General features: G+C 44.5%; 3 protein-coding genes across 4 annotated transcripts in view; 1 reads left to right on the plus strand and 2 right to left on the minus strand.

Annotated features, from left to right (window-relative positions):
* On the minus strand, positions 1–5,149 carry LOC139531599 (eukaryotic translation initiation factor 1A, X-chromosomal). The gene is made up of 7 exons (XM_071328193.1): positions 4,930–5,149; positions 4,011–4,094; positions 3,426–3,529; positions 3,164–3,214; positions 1,612–1,693; positions 1,292–1,383; positions 1–1,103 (listed from the first exon to the last, which is right to left on the minus strand). The coding sequence occupies exons 1-7, from the start codon at positions 4,943–4,945 to the stop codon at positions 1,098–1,100; spliced, it is 435 nt and encodes a 144-aa protein (XP_071184294.1). The 5' UTR covers positions 4,946–5,149; the 3' UTR covers positions 1–1,097.
* A 344-nt stretch (positions 5,150–5,493) lies between these two features.
* Positions 5,494–8,461, plus strand: LOC139531598 (PR domain zinc finger protein 5-like). Its single transcript, XM_071328191.1, has 2 exons — positions 5,494–6,184; positions 6,837–8,461. The coding sequence occupies exons 1-2, from the start codon at positions 5,897–5,899 to the stop codon at positions 8,328–8,330; spliced, it is 1,782 nt and encodes a 593-aa protein (XP_071184292.1). The 5' UTR covers positions 5,494–5,896; the 3' UTR covers positions 8,331–8,461.
* A 2,232-nt stretch (positions 8,462–10,693) lies between these two features.
* The window catches only part of LOC139531600 (ribosomal protein S6 kinase alpha-3-like), a 48,822-nt gene continuing 46,215 nt past the window's right edge, over positions 10,694–13,300 (minus strand). For both annotated transcript variants that reach the window (XM_071328194.1, XM_071328195.1), the window contains one exon: positions 10,694–13,300. This exon is cut by the window's right edge and continues 156 nt beyond it. The gene's annotated coding sequence lies outside the window, so the exon portion shown is untranslated.

A 13,300-nucleotide genomic window follows, 5' to 3' on the forward strand; every position in this document is an offset into this window, starting at 1 on the left:
TCCATGGAATTAAGTTCTTTATTGGAAATCCCTATATAAATCAGCCTTATTACATCATAGTAGCTCAAGTGCTGTCTATGGTGTTAAAGACACAGTTCAGTGATATTTAGCTAGCCTGGTCCCATTGTGTATGAGCTGCAGCCAACTCCTCTGTAGATGCCAAGCCTTACATGACATCTTTGGCATGACAGTGAAGGAACAAAGGAATTGGCTCCAGCAGCAACAGACTGGGCCACCAGGCTAGTTAGGAGGTAGCCATTTCCTCTGACAGAACTCAGCAGTCTCTAAACCACAGCCGGGGGGGGGGGGGGGGGGTCACAAAGCAGGAACAGCCAATTAGCATTCCTAAATATTCTGAAATAACATGAAATGGACATTGGTTTAATTGACAAATATCAAATTTTCTAGATTATTTTAGGAAATAAATCAGAAAGTAGTAGCTATATCTGAATGTTTTTCAAAGGTGGGCCTAACTTCCTTGAACCGAGTGATGCTTTGTGACACACTCCTCCGGTAGTTGATCAAAACATAAAACCAACAGACAAAATACACATGGGGAAACAAAAGAAAATACAGACTGTTGAAAAACAGAAGGTGGGGATATGTAGCCTTCGTTTTGGCATTGATCAATAGAAACAAAACGTTCTCTAACTGCAATATGGCTAACCGGAATACGATATAGAATTAAAGAAACATTCCAAAGGATACAGAGGCATCTTCAGGAGAAATCAGTTTCCCGTAATCAATAAACATATTTAATCCTAATATAAAGAACGCAGGATAAAACATAAAATGGTTAATCTTTTTATTTCAAATCTAGAGGTTCTATACTTGTAAGTAAATTCCACTCCACATGAAATCGATATAAATACATTAAAAGGACACCGCAAGAAATTGCGAGCAGCTGCAGTCATGTTATCAATGAGTTAGTGGGAGGGCTGAACGTCCTTGAAGTATGTTGTGTGGGCCGGGTCGTCACTACTTAACACAGCCACAAATGTGGGCAGAGGGTACAGTGATTCCGGTAGAGAAGTATCGAAGTCCTGTGCTGATTTTCAGAGCGGATGGTAAAAATCACACCTTCCCCTAGAAGGTCCTTAGATCTGGAGGATAATGACAGAGGAAAGGAGGTGGGCGAGAGGAGGTGGGTAGGGGACGAGAGGACAAAAGAGAGGAGGTGGGGAGAGAGAGGGGAGAGAGATACGGATGGAGGGACACAAGATGGTTAATCCTGTCATTGCAACAGTTCCAACCTACAGAAAGCAATAAAAGATACTGATTGAGCACTTACATCATCAATGTCCTCGTCATCATCTCCGATGTCGTCAAACTGGATGTCTTCATCATCCCCGGGACCGAAAGTATCCGTCTCGTTGATCTTGGCTAAGGGGAGGAGACAGGAAGAGGAGGAGTCAGAGAGACAACAAGGATGTGCAAACAAAACAACCCATGAATTTAATATCTACAAAAACCAATCATTGGGCCAGCGGTAGTCATCATGGGCTGTCTCAATCATTTCTAGCTTTCTTTCCTTGTCTCTTCTCCTGCATGACCACTCTTCCAATCACATTAGCTGTTACCGTAGGGAAAGCTCCTCTTCATAGTACTCACCGTGCTCCGGCAATTCGCCGTAGGCCTTCAGACTCCTGGCCTCGTCTGCATTGTACTTCAGGATCACATCAGCTTTGTTGTCCTATAGCGGGAGAAAAAAAAACTAAACTCAAACCTGTTTTTATGATACAGTGACAATAGGACTGAGCGATATGGCCTAAAAAACATCTTTATTTTTCCCAAACTAGCGGCCGATTTCCGATTTATATATCGATTTTTTACATGTTCTCTGAATAAGCGTTGTTGTACAATTAAAAGGTCAATAAACTGCATTCAAAACAGTTAGCAATAACCTAATGAATTCAGAGAGTGTGTAAGTATACCTAGGCTAAATATAAGCCTTCCACAACCATAAGACCAACTAATAATGTAATTATTTAATCCAAATAGTTTAACCAGCTTTTTTTGCAATAATTACTGATCTGGCTTTCAACTCAGTCTATGAAAATGTCCTTTTGTTACAAATTGAACCAGAACCATGCACATCCCCACTAATACATTTATTGTAGCAGGCACAATAGAAAATTAACACAGCACAGGAGGCTGCTGAGGGGAGGAAGGCTCATAATAATGCCTGGGATGGAATGCCATCAAACCCTGGAAACCATGTGTTTGATGCCATTACACTATTTTCGCTCCAGCCATTACCACGAGCACGTTCTCCCCAATGAAGGTCCCACCAACCTCCTGTGTAACACAGGTCTAATAAACAATCTCTCAAGCACAAACCCACATGCTAATGAGTAGTCAGATAATCTTTATATTTCAAGTCTAGCCAACTTGGGATCTATTTGCTAGCTAACAAGGTAGAACAGTTGAACTCCTATGAACACACCCTCCTGTCTGCCTCCAACTGTTTGAACAGCATGCTAGCCTGTCCACTTTGTTCAGGTGTTGAAATCAAGTAGCCTACCTGGATAAGATGCTTATTTCTCAGAATTAGTTGCCAATTCCTGATATTAATGTGTATTTTTATTCTCATTGCACATTTATAAAACAACTAGATAGCTAGCACAGCCGGTGGCAAAAATTCTGCTACTGGCACGTTGCACAGAAAATGCGCATTTCTTTTCCAGAAACAATGTTCATTGATAGGTCTACTCTCTGTGCGTTTTATGAGTTGAGAGATAAAAAGGTAACATTAGAAAGGTTGAGTTCTCATCTATTACTCAAATAATGTCTCTGTGGCTTTCAGTGTCCATAGGACCCATTCTGTTGGACCAAACCTCAAATGCAAATAGCGAGTTGAAACAGCTTTTTGTCATAGAGGAAGAAGTGATGTTTCTGTTGTTGTTGTGAGTGGCAGGGACTTGGTGTATGAGTGGGAATGTACACACAGGCACAGACGGAGCAAAGGAGATAAGACCAAAAAGACAAGTGGACATAAATGCTCATAAAAACAAAATTTGATTCTTGCGACACAGGCATTGTGTGCTAAAAAACACATTTGAATTAATCTAATTAATTCTATATAAATCGCCCAGCCCTAAGTGACAACCAAATGCACAGTCACCCACAACAACAACAGTTGTAAACTTGCCGGTCATCTCACCTGGTAATCTCTCAGGCCCAACAGAATGATATCTGACGTGTTAATCCACACCTGAAAGAAAAACAAGAACGCTTTTACAAGGACTTAAATCAGATGGATGGATAACAATCTAAAGAATTGGTTAACACACAACTGCAGCCCATGCTGTGTCGCAGTTGACAGTCCATAGTGGGGAGAAAAAAAAAGAAAAAAACGTTGAGTCTGCATCATTCAGGGTTTCCCCTTGTGTGTCAATATGATGGGCGTGTGTGTGTGTTCCTACCTTTTTCCTGAGTTTTCCTCGGATGTGGCAGAGCCGCTTAACGCCATCAAAACACATGGCTTCCAACCTCCCATTACCCAACATCTTAATCACCTGAGCATATTCTACAGGAAAGAGAGAACGACTTAACATACACAACATCACAGGAGTTGGGAACACCTGAGTGTACTCTACAGCAGAGGGGAGAGGGTTACATTGCTCCCACGGAGTAGGGCCATGTTGATCATTATGCTTGTATACCTTCACCCTCAATACAACGCACGTCTGCTCTAAAAACAGGGCTGCATTTTTATCTGCATTCCAGAAACTTGGGGAAAAGGGAGCTGTACATTCTAGAGCATTGTTAGGAGCATTTGAGTTATTCCACACAGGGGAGAGACTGGCAGTTCTAATTCTAGAACTGGTGTGCGTGCCGGCTTTTGCTCCAGCCAAAGCAGTAACACACCAACTAATCAACCAATCATAGTCTTCAACAAAGACTTGATTCAGCCATGTTGCCATTTGGCTGGCGCAAAAGCCTACACCCACACAAGCCCTGGCAGAGACCCCTACACTCTCCACTCACCCTGCTCGTCCTCCACTCACCCTGCCCGTCCTCTTTGAACACCAGCTCTCTCTTCTCTGACTCGTTCTCATTTTTTCCACGTCGACGATTCTTTCCTCCCTTACCTGGAAAGAACAGAGAGAAAAAAATTAAGTCATACAGACCACTCACATTTTTGTAATTTAGCAGACACTTTCGCTCAGACTGTATTTAACTACTGTAGCTATGTTCGGTAAAGGTTGAGTTTTCACTATGAAATCGCAGCACCACACCCAATAGCTAACCTATACTGTATTATTATAGTGTTTCAATGTCAACCCCACATCAACAACTTTTATTTTACTAGGCAAGTCAGTTAAGAACAAATTCTTATTTACAATGACGGTCTACTCCGGCCAATGGTACAGCCTGGATTCGAAGCAGGTACTATAGTGACGCCTCTAGCACTGAGACGCAGTGCCTTAGACTGCTGCACCACTCGGGAGTCCAACCACAGGAGGTACATGATGTGTTATAGCAACATTTGAACATGTTTTACAGGAATAGAGCGCAGATATACCATATGGCCAACTACAGTCAGTACGTGAAACCTTCCTGCTAAAATCCTTCAGGCAAATGTAGCTAGCTGACTGCGGTTTGAATGGGTTCATTGAGTAAATAACGTTAACTGCCATTAAAATGCCCGTGTTAGCACCGTAAATGGCTAGCAAGCCAAGTCATGTGCGCCCTTAACAGTACAATTTAACGTCAGAACGACAATACAGCGAGCTGGCTGCTCTTAACTTACCTAGTTTGTACGTACCTAGATTTGTGAAAATATATGCTACGAACCTGGTGGTTACCGTTAGTCATTATGTTAGCTAGCTATTCAACTGTCACGTTTTCACTGCGTGTAGAGACTGAAGTAGTCAGAGACTGCGGGACAAGTTCCGGGAATAGACGGCACTTCTAACACTTTACCTTTATTCTTGGGCATATTCTTTACAGCTCAGATCTTCTCTTCGTGCCTGGGTGGCGCTTACTGCTATATGAACAATACTGAGAAAGAAAAACGGGCCAATTTCTCCCGGCACAATTCACGAAAAACCAATTCACCACTTGTGCACCGGTTTACGCATGCGCATGACATGTCATACAAAATGGTAAAGCTTTATTTACACATGTGAAACAGCAATACACCATGCTAGCTAGTTACTGTCTTCCTTTATCATTTAAGTTTCGGAATGCAACAATATTACACGTTTAAATCAAACACACCAAACCATTACACAAATCATATATTAATTTGAAAATATCTTTGTAAATGTACTTGGACCACAGACACAGTGGAAACATATGGAACGTATTGACTAATATTTTAAAATTTTCATATGCTGGAACTGGGTAAGTGTTTAGAATAATAAAACCTATCGATTAAATATACATTTTATATTTATATTTTATATTATCCATTCGAATAAATATAATATAGCCTAGGTTAAATGCTCGTTCAGTAGAAACACTCCACTACAGTAGGTGGCGATAGAGCACATTTTCTGATAATAAAACAGAAGAAGTAACAACCTGCTAGCTATTTTAGCAATCCATGATAAATTATAACATTTTGGTAGCTGGAAATTATGATTGTGGTTGAATTTACACATATCCATGGATATTTCTGAATTCACCACTGTTCGAACTTCATAGCCAGATAGAGAGAAAGTGGAAAGTCATCGTGCGGATATAAATTAGTTACTCTACACTGTAGATAGCTTAGCCACAGTGCTAACTGCTAGCAGACAGCAATAACAAAGATACTGGTAGTCCGGGTCAGTGTGTGCAAACGCAGCTGTCACACCTCGGCGACGACACAACATTTGTAGCTAAAACGTACATCAAGTTGTGACTCAGTTTCATTACAAAATAACTGGCTAAAGAGAAGAACGCAATGGAAATACATAAATGCATTGTTAGAGGATGCGCCAATCAATCGGACACAATTATTCATTACAGTTTACCAGAGGAGCCCCAGAGACGCCAACGGTGGCTGCAGTTTATCAATGGAAGCAACCCGGGAGAGCAAATTCCAGATGTTTCCCGTTTATGTGGCGACCACTTTACAGAAGAGTGCTTCACAAAACTTGATCTCGGTTTCACCACGAGGTTAATATTAAATCTTGACGCAATCCCATCGATTTATTCCACTGATAAAACATCGGCTTATCGGAAACACACCGTGAGTATGATATTCGCGCTATGAGGCTAGCCTACAATTATTATTATTATTTGTACATGTTTTATTGAACTTAATTTAACATTGTGCCAAACTGTTGTTTAGGCTATAGCATCAAAGACAGTAGCATAGGCTATAGGATCATTAATCAAAGACAGTAGACTGAAAAGGTTTTAGTAGAGAAGATGGCGGCGTTATTGCTTCAAACATTTGCCGCCAATTAACTAGTTCATTTCTTGAACTTTTCACTCCACCAACAAAAACATATTTTTAGTTCTTATAGGCTGATCTTGAAAGACGTTATAGCTATCTAAAATTGCCTTCCAGGCCTAGCCTACAGTTTATTAAACCAAGTGTAGCCCTGAACTAGTAGTATCTATCTGTGCCCCCAGGAAGCTCTGATTCAAACTCCCATTTAGCAGATATGCAAAGTTAATAATCCGTCCTTTGATCACCAAATATGCATTTTCGCTGACCAACAAACATATTTTGACATTATAAAGCTTTCAGAGCGGGCGAATCTGAGCTTTCTGGGCTTTAGAGGTACATGTACTGTTGTAGCACAACCTTCAACACTATAACTTGAATTGAATAATGTTCTATATAATAATGAATAATGCTTCTAAATGAAACACTTCTTGTTCATCTCTCACAGGTGTACGCTGAGAGGGCGAAGGGGACTGGGATGTTGGAAGTAAAAATGGCCGGCATCAAGGAGGAGCCAGTGGACAGGGAGTTGGATTCGCAGATGAATCGCTGGAACAATTCGTTGGGGTCAGTCAACAAGTCATTTAGTTCCCTCAAGTCGTTTAGTTCCCTCAACAAGTCGTTTAGTTCAATCAAAGAGGAAGATGTTGGGGAGGATGAGAGCATTGCAGAGAGCTATGACCAGATTAGAGTGGTGAAAATAGGAGACTCACACACAGGAGAGAGGAAGGATGAGGGAGGAGAGTATGGGATGGAATACTCACACACTCACCCATATGAAGGAGAGGATGGAGGCTATGATGCCATGGTAACAGAGATTCACAGGAAAGAGAAAATGAATGTGACGGGGCGTGAGGGGGAGGTGGAGGGAGTGTTTGTGATAGAAAACTCAAATCCAGAGGAGGAGGAGGAATGTACAGAATATGTGGTAGGGGAGGAAGAGGTATGGCAGATGGAGGAAGGGGGAGAGAGCAGGACGAAAGAGATGTGGGGGGAAAAGGGGAAACGGAGAAAGCTTCCGGGGCCGCAATGGTGGAGATATGAGCAAGAGAGGAGGAAAACCCAGGAAGACGAATGGAAGATGATTGCAGAGAGGGCGAGGGAGGAAGAGAGGGAGAGACAGAAAGGTCAGACTGTGGAGGGGAAAAAGAGGGTGGCAGGGTTCCGCTGCCCACAGTGCAGCAACACCTTTCAGTCGCGAAGCGAGTTACTGGAGCATAAAACCGGCTGCTGCACTGATGCGAAATATGCCTGCCCAGTGCCACTCTGCCCCCAACGCTACCTATCCAAGGGCTCCCTGAGGACTCACATCTGCTTCCACCATGTGAAGGAGGACAACAAGGAGGAAAAGGACTTGGATGCTATCCGGAAAGCCAGAGGAGCCGGGGAGCATCAGAATAAATACCAACCCAGCCATAAGAAGAAATTCTTCTGCCCACTCTGCAACACATACTACAGAAACCAGATAGTCCTCGACAAGCACTCTCGTACTCACACCAGTTTCCACAAAGTGATGTTGTGTTGCTCCTTCTGCTCTGTGGAGATGCTGAATAAATTCACAATGAAAAAGCACTACAACACGGAACACCCAGGCAGGGTCCCGCGCTGTGAGATGTGTGAAAGAAACTTCTCCTCGATCGACAACTTTCTAACACATCAGGTTAGACACGTGGCCGTGACTCCTTACTACTGCTATGAGTGTCGCATCTACCAGCTCACCCAGAGGGGCCTCACTGTCCACCTGAAAAACCACGCTCTCAGACGCAACCAGAAGCAGCTGGACCGGCAGTCTGGGAAACTCAACAAACCTGACAATACAGGGAATCATAGTACAGCCCCTCTGAAGAAAAGCCCCTCCCCTCTACCAAACAACCCTGCACATCTACAAGATAACCACGCCCATCTACAAGAGATCAAAGAAGAAGAATTTATAACCAAATAAATAGAATCTCAATCTTGTTGTGTGTTTTTAACCCCTCCCCTTTGTCCCATAACCATGTCCCTCCTCTGACATGAAAAACTGACTTGGGATATTAGTGAATATTTCTGTACAGGAGAACACTGAGACTGGAATCAAATCACCCAACTAAAGAACAGCTACTACTTGGTTGTTACAGTAAATTCATTCTGAAGCTGTTTGCTTTATCGATACAGATGGAATGGGAGAAATGACCTGCAAGCTAACTGTCATTTAGAGAGAGAGTTTAGGTTTGTAAGATGGGATTCTTATTGGATATCAGATTGAAGCTCACTTGTACAGTATTTGTTTGTCACTTTCACCTTGAAGGCCATGCGTCTTCAAAGCGTTGTAAGCCCTTTATAAGCCCCATAATATCCTACATGATATGTATTTAGCTGTCATTCATTATAGAGAATTTCAGTTGAATCTTTTGTATTGTCCTTTTATCAATTTAGATTTAGAGAATTGTCTTACACAACATTAGCTGTAAGTAGCTTTATGTAAAATGTGATAGTCGCAAATGTAATGAAGTGTTTCTGAATTAACATTTGGGTTTGTATTTGTTTGTAGAGTATATTACTAGCCCGTACATGATCCTATGAGGTTTACATCTTTGTTTGTTGTGGTTCTGCACCTTCCTCTTCATCAGCACTTGTTTATTTCCTACAGTACTCCAGGGTCAGTAGTACAGCACTATGGGTAGGGTTAGAGGGTGCATCGTACCCATGGAAATGTGTTGTATAGAACATGTTACTTTGTAAAAACATGGATTGTCTTTCATGTAGAATAAGGAATAGTGCCAACTCTAGTACATTTCTATCTATGCCAGATGTATACATTAGGAACTCTCTGGGCCAATGGAAAGAAGAGAGAACTCTCTCTGGGCCAATCGGAAGCCAAGTGAACTTTCTCTGCCCAATAGAGATTAGACCGGAACGCCACTGTAGCCCTGTCATCCAGGAGCCTTTTGATGTCGACTGGTTCCATTACAGAACATCTTTGATGCATTGTTCTCTATGCTGTTGACTGTATGTTGTCTGAATTAAAAGCCTTTCTGTAGTATTTACTGGTCAGTGAAAAACACAGTTGTATACTGAAGGTATTTTTATTATGTTCAATACAAAGTCCTACTGTGACTCCACTGAGATACAAAACCAGAGAGAGAGGAGACAGCAGCAGGGGTGGAGGAAGGGACACTATCTCCACTGGAGAGGGCAACACAAAGAGGGGTGGAGGAAGGGACACTATCTCCACTGGAGAGGGCAACACAAAGAGGGGTGGAGGAAGGGACACTATCTCCACTGGAGAGGGCAACACAAAGAGGGGTGGAGGAAGGGACACTATCTCCACTGGAGAGGGCAACACAAAGAGGGGTGGAGGAAGGGACACTATCTCCACTGGAGAGGGCAACACAAAGAGGGGTGGAGGAAGGGACACTATCTCCACTGGAGAGGGCAACACAAAGAGGGGTGGAGGAAGGGACACTATCTCCACTGGAGAGGGCAACACAAAGAGGGGTGGAGGAAGGGACACTATCTCCACTGGAGAGGGCAACACAAAGAGGGGTGGAGGAAGGGACACTATCTCCACTGGAGAGGGCAACACAAAGAGGGGTGGAGGAAGGGACACTATCTCCACTGGAGAGGGCAACACAAAGAGGGGTGGAGGAAGGGACACTATCTCCACTGGAGAGGGCAACACAAAGAGGGGTGGAGGAAGGGACACTATCTCCACTGGAGAGGGCAACACAAAGAGGGGTGGAGGAAGGGACACTATCTCCACTGGAGAGGGCAACACAAAGAGGGGTGGAGGAAGGGACACTATCTCCACTGGAGAGGGCAACACAAAGAGGGGTGGAGGAAGGGACACTATCTCCACTGGAGAGGGCAACACAAAGAGGGGTGGAGGAAGGGACACTATCTCCACTGGAGAGGGCAACACAAAGAGGGGTGGAGGAAGGGACACTATCTCCACTGGAGAGGGCAACACAAAGAGGGGTGGAGGAAGGGACACTATCTCCACTGGAGAGGGCAACACAAAGAGGGGTGGAGGAAGGGACACTATCTCCACTGGAGAGGGCAACACAAAGAGGGGTGGAGGAAGGGACACTATCTCCACTGGAGAGGGCAACACAAAGAGGGGTGGAGGAAGGGACACTATCTCCACTGGAGAGGGCAACACAAAGAGGGGTGGAGGAAGGGACACTATCTCCACTGGAGAGGGCAACACAAAGAGGGGTGGAGGAAGGGACACTATCTCCACTGGAGAGGGCAACACAAAGAGGGGTGGAGGAAGGGACACTATCTCCACTGGAGAGGGCAACACAAAGAGGGGTGGAGGAAGGGACACTATCTCCACTGGAGAGGGCAACACAAAGAGGGGTGGAGGAAGGGACACTATCTCCACTGGAGAGGGCAACACAAAGAGGGGTGGAGGAAGGGACACTATCTCCACTGGAGAGGGCAACACAAAGAGAGAAAAAAGGCATCTCATCTAATCTCAAACCAGAAGGGGAAAAAAACATACAGACATCTCAAGCACACAAGCTTACAGCTCTGCTACCAGTCAAGCAGAACCTGAAAGACTGTGTTACAACACATCTAGAAGAGCTGAGGGAGAGCGATCGAATAGGTAGGAGTTGTCCACGGATCCAGGATCAGCTCATTAATTCAATAATACTGCTACAAGTCATTGATACTGTAGCTACATATTTTTTCATTCAATTAGACAGACAGTGCTTTAAAGGGAGTGACCAGAAGTCAGCAGGTGCCAGCTGGCCCATACAGTAAAATACTGGATTACCTCCACAACTGTCATGACATTCCAGACGGCAGGTTGAAAGGGTTCAATTCAGCATAAAATATCATGTCCCTTCTATCCACACATTTCTACATCCATGGACCTCTCCCACCCCACCTGTGTGCTTACATGACATAGTTAATGGACTTATAAAATGCATGGTATTTAATCTCCTAGAAACCTGAGCTGCTATACTGGAACAGTAATGTCAGTTCCGTGTCAGACACAGACTCCTCATAGCGTCATCCACGCATGCTGCTTTCAAATGTACCTTGGAACTGGGAAACACAAGGTTCAGAGGAGTCCTGGGGAGCATTTGAAGGCATCAACATATACACAGACTCGCTGTCCAGATAACCACTGCTTAACACTGGTCGAGGACCAGGTTTCCCTTGGTGTCTGTAAATGTTGAGGTGTGGCGTGGACAGGGCAGTCTGTACCCAGACTGGCCCACCAAAGCCATGATTGGACCTCAGTCCCGTCACTCTGGATGTTGTGGCTGACTGGGAGGAGCTTGTCTCTACACAGGGGGCAGTGTCAGTGGAGCTCTACCTGCTCTCACTCTGATGACATCACTAGTTTTGTCTCTGTCTGATGGCTCAGTCACAGAAGAGGCTACCACAGAGTTTCTAAACCCAGAGATGCAACATCGTTAGACATCTGTGAACACTTGCGAAACAGACCAAGCTGGCCAGGGTTTGGGGGTTGTGAAGTCAATGAGAGAAGTAAAACATTCTTCCTTAGTTGTTCATTTTCTCAAAATCTAAATCCACAACCTAGAATTGATCCAATTTCTTAAGTAGTTGAACATGTTACTACTCCAACCTCGTGAAAGTGACAAACGGATTTCATTTTCGTCAACAAAAAAAAACCATGTAAGGAGTGAGTTTGATTTGACAGCCTGCACATGTGCAGTTTGGCACGAGACGACCGTTAGACCCGATGACGTGTTTCTACGCATGAGCTTAGCTAGCCAACGTCGCCATAACATTGCCGAAAAGTGTGGTCTGGGATTTCTATTGGCGAAGCCGTTTTAGCCTATCTTCATATTGTACTGTCTTTGAGGCTACTCAGGTTTATACACAGCTACATTATACAGTTCATCATTTTAATATGGGTCTTAAATGCATAATGCAGGTATCTCAAATGTTCCCAGAAGTACAGGCATCTACATACAGCACATTCATGTTCCTGACACCTGTCTCTTGAGTCTAGAGGCAACACGAATTGTCCAAAGCAAAGACTGGAGAGACGCTACAATGTGGTCACCATCAGCCCTGGTCCAACAGAGCTATAGGCTGTAGTTCCAGCCCTGGTCCAACAGAGCTATAGGCTGTAGTTCCAGCCCTGGTCCAACAGAGCTATAGGCTGTAGTTCCAGCCCTGGTCCAACAGAGCTATAGGCTGTAGTTCCAGCCCTGGTCCAACAGAGCTATAGGCTGTAGTTCCAGCCCTGGTCCAACAGAGCTATAGGCTGTAGTTCCAGCCCTGGTCCAACAGAGCTATAGGCTGTAGTTCCAGCCCTGGTCCAACAGAGCTATAGGCTGTAGTTCCAGCCCTGGTCCAACAGAGCTATAGGCTGTAGTTCCAGCCCTGGTCCAACAGAGCTATAGGCTGTAGTTCCAGCCCTGATCCCACAGAGCTATAGGCTGTAGTTCCAGCCCTGGTCCAACAGAGCTATAGGCTGTAGTTCCAGCCCTGGTCCAACAGAGCTATAGGCTGTAGTTCCAGCCCTGGTACAACAGAGCTATAGGCTGTAGTTCCAGCCCTGATCCCACAGAGCTATAGGCTGTAGTTCCAGCCCTGGTCCAACAGAGCTATAGGCTGTAGTTCCAGCCCTGGTCCAACAGAGCTATAGGCTGTAGTTCCAGCCCTAGTACAACAGAGCTATAGGCTGTAGTTCCAGCCCTGGTCCAACAGAGCTATAGGCTGTAGTTCCAGCCCTGATCCCACAGAGCTATAGGCTGTAGTTCCAGCCCTGGTACAACAGAGCTATAGGCTGTAGTTCCAGCCCTGGTCCAACAGAGCTATAGGCTGTAGTTCCACCCCTGGTCTAGTTAATAACTGAGCAGGGTCAGGGGGGGTCCCAGGTGCATCAGAGTTCTGTCCAGGTCATCTGAGGAACCAGGTCTGTCTGTCTGAGCAGAGCTCCAG

Source organism: Salvelinus alpinus, chromosome 10, assembly GCF_045679555.1.
Source record: "Salvelinus alpinus chromosome 10, SLU_Salpinus.1, whole genome shotgun sequence".
Lineage (NCBI taxonomy): Eukaryota > Metazoa > Chordata > Actinopteri > Salmoniformes > Salmonidae > Salvelinus > Salvelinus alpinus.